Source organism: Austrofundulus limnaeus, unplaced genomic scaffold (assembly GCF_001266775.1).
Source record: "Austrofundulus limnaeus strain Quisiro unplaced genomic scaffold, Austrofundulus_limnaeus-1.0 Scaffold63, whole genome shotgun sequence".
In the NCBI taxonomy this organism is placed as follows: Eukaryota; Metazoa; Chordata; class Actinopteri; order Cyprinodontiformes; family Rivulidae; genus Austrofundulus; species Austrofundulus limnaeus.
In genome coordinates, this window is record NW_013952465.1 from 2,318,116 (window position 1) to 2,321,431 (window position 3,316).

Consider the following 3,316-nt stretch of genomic DNA (forward strand, 5'->3'; position numbering starts at 1 on the left):
TATACACACACACACACACACATACATACATACTTTCAGAAGGTTGCACTAAGGTTTTTTTAAAGAAAAGATGTGCTGACTTTTTATGAAAGGATTTTAGAATGATAAAATTATTTTTTTAATTATACTTGTTTTAAAATGATGAAACTCAAACGTGTGCTTTAGTATAATTCAATTTATTAATTATTTGGTAATTAAATGATAAGCGAGTTAGCTAATCCAAAACATGTCAGGGCTTCCTAACCTTCATGTACTTAGCTTAAAAGCTAACAGTTAGCTGGCCTGGCCTACTGAAGGGTGAAGGTGTTTGTGCAAACATCTACAGCTGGTTAACAACACCGCCTCGATTATAATAAACTAATGATAGGTTACCTAAACAGTCAAATTTAATTAGGAGGAAACCTTATGGTAAAGCTTTATATAATGCGGCTWATCAGAAGAGCTGGCTAGCTAGTTAGCTTGTGAGATCCGAAGGCGTTCAGTTGTCGCCTCACGCCATAAATAAGATGTATTCAACAGACTCTGTCTCTTTAAGGCCACCACCTCCTCGTCTAAACAATGTATTAAGATATATCAATTTAATTACAATTTATTAGCTTCAGGGGTCACGCAACGACACTGAGGCCCTCCGCAAGCGCCTCTCGTGCGCCTAGAAGCGGGCTAGAGCGGAGGGCTCGGCAGCCTTTCCGAGCGTATGATCCCCGTCTTTTAATTCTTTCTTCCTCTCCGGCCATCTTCCCCACTGCTCCTTCGCCATAACAACCGCCGTGGAGTGTCTCACCTCAGCCCCGTGTCCGCCTTTCAGTCCCTCTCGTCGCTGCTGCCGACTCTCGGTTCTCTGACTCCAAAATGGCGGTTCGAGGCACCAGGCGAGTCTGTGAGCTTTGAGTCGGCAGCAGCAGCAGAAAGGCGGCCACTTTCTGTTACTGAGACAGCAGAGACACGACGCCATGGCGAGGTTACAGCAAAGGAGCAGCCATTTTAATCGAGCGTAGAGAGAGGGACGCGCGTCTGTCCGCGTCTCCCGGGGAAAACACGGAGACAGAAAAATCACAAAAATATTTTATGCTGATCAAATGAGATGGAATAGCGCGATTTTAATATCTGGAGTCGTACATGCACGTGAAATGTAATCACATCGATGATTTTCCGATTTTGATTGATAGAGTCTGGATTCTGCGAAGGTTACCGAGGTACGTCTGACGTCATAACAAGGGAACTCCGTTTTTGGGCATAGCAGCTTTAAAGTTTGTGGTAACTTTATTTTTAAAGTAAAATTTAAAGTGCAAACATTTCAAATACCATATTTATTCAAACATATAACTAATAATAGCTGTTAGACAGTAAACCATCCAGAATATCTTTGTATTTTACATCTAAACACATCATTGTAATGGCCTTTTAGTCTGCTCTTGTTCATATTGTGCCTTTTCTTTGTCAAGAATCTGACTTGTGGGAAAAAAATGCAAAAAATTTTATTACAATTTTATATTTGCACATTTCATATTATGTTTTAATTATTTATGACACCTTAAACAAATCAAGACTTCCACCAAAACTCCAGTTTTATTTTCTTGCGTCACTTGCAAAATCTTTACTATGTAAAAACAGCTTCTCTTTTTTTAATTAAATGAGTACAGACTTAACTGAACCTGCAGACATATAAGTATGTTATAATATCAAGGTGCCAACAAGTACCTACACTAATGCAGTTAACATAAAATGGGTATAGTGCAGATACATTTACAGTATTAGCAGACATTCAGGCACATGTATACAATAAACAGTGATGGACATATTAGACATCTTTACATTATAAGCTTATAAGTGCAAAGCTCATCCCATAAACTTCAAACACTGACAGCAACATAAAGGAGATTTCTGTAGCGTAACAGCTGACATTTTCAGGCACTAACCAACAATCATTGGCTGTTTCCATTAAATACAGTATATTAGTCCTACACATGATGCCCTTTTCTCTGGAAAAAAAAAAAAGACACTTTGCATTGTTTTCACGCTCAAAGCAGAAGTGTTTATTCACAGCCAGCTGGATTTCTCTTGTTCGAATTTCTGCGGATCAATGAAAGGCTTGTCGATGGATTTGATCATCAGTTCACCGCAGTACGCGCACTCAGAGGCAACGATGTCATCGATGTCCGATATTATCTGCTCGCGGGTCGTACCCGCGGTGCCTTTCCCAAGGCTGGAAGTGTCTCCCTCCTCCTTCGGCGCTTGGCGGTGGCGGGATTTGGAAGATTGCGTCGTTGCTGCCAGCTTTTTCTGGAGCTCTTCTAGGCGACTCTGCTTGAAGGCCGATAAGTGAGGAGTCACTTCCTGCGTGGTGTAAAAATATGTGTTAAACGGAGCGATGCATTCTGACAGGTCAATACTTCTCAAATTTTGCTGGAAAATAAAATTGCCTCAGAAATTATTCTGATAAACGATAATATTGTTTGAAATCATTATAAGCTTATGAAATTTACGTAATTAAAGCCCTAACATCGCTACCCACCTCTAACCAAGCCAGCACGATTGTTTTTCTTAGGCCAATCACCCTCACGCTGTTTACGAAAGTTTACAACATTTACGAAGTGAAAAAAAACTCAGCAAACCCAAGGTTGGTGCTCTGAGGGCGTCCTGAGGAGTCGCCAGCTGAAAGAAAGCGTCGGAAAAACAAAGACGCTCCTCTAGGTAAATGCCGTTTCACGCAGCTCTCATGCTATAGATCAGGGGTGGGCGATCCTGGTCCTCGAGGGCCGCAGCCCTACATGTTTTAGGTTTTTCCTGCTCCAAGACACCTGATTCAGTCATTGTTTTATCTTCCAAGTTCTGCAGTATGAAGGACCGACACTGACATAATTATAAATAAAAGCAGAAATATATAAATGAACCACTAAATGAATAAATACACTTAAAATGCACCAATTCATTTAAAAAAGAATTTCACCTCATGTTTTGTAATTTAATTGTCGTTTAATTGATATTTTTCCAGTTTGGTTCCAATAAAATTATATATTTTAACACAATTCAAATTTGACTGTTTTTTAAAATATATATTTTATACAGTTTTCCCTTTTACGTATATATTTGTCTCTTAAATGTTTAAATTGAAATATTTTTATAGTTTTGTCCCACAAGTCTTTTTTTTATTTCGATGTGTCGCATGCGTGTGCTGCCTCAGTTTAGCTTAAAGTTTAAAGTTTAGTTAAAAACAAAGGCACGGGTAAGTTTTTCTTCTTGCCTTTGTTTTAAACTAAAATTTAAAGACTTGTGGGAAAAATATAAAAATAATTAAGTATACATATTTAAGAGACAT

At 38.8% G+C, this 3,316-nt stretch overlaps 2 protein-coding genes across 2 annotated transcripts in view; both read right to left on the reverse strand.

The window, feature by feature from the left end:
* Positions 1-1,367, reverse strand: part of ino80 (INO80 complex ATPase subunit) — a gene marked incomplete in the record, with an annotated part of 42,191 nt that extends 40,824 nt beyond the window's left edge. Inside the window, 1 exon segment of the mRNA XM_014009947.1 lies at positions 782-1,367.
* A 180-nt stretch (positions 1,368-1,547) lies between these two features.
* vps18 (VPS18 core subunit of CORVET and HOPS complexes) overlaps positions 1,548-3,316 on the reverse strand; it is a gene marked incomplete in the record, with an annotated part of 11,859 nt that continues 10,090 nt past the window's right edge. Inside the window, 1 exon segment of the mRNA XM_014009948.1 lies at positions 1,548-2,334. Within this exon segment, the coding sequence (XP_013865402.1) occupies positions 2,038-2,334 (297 nt within the window).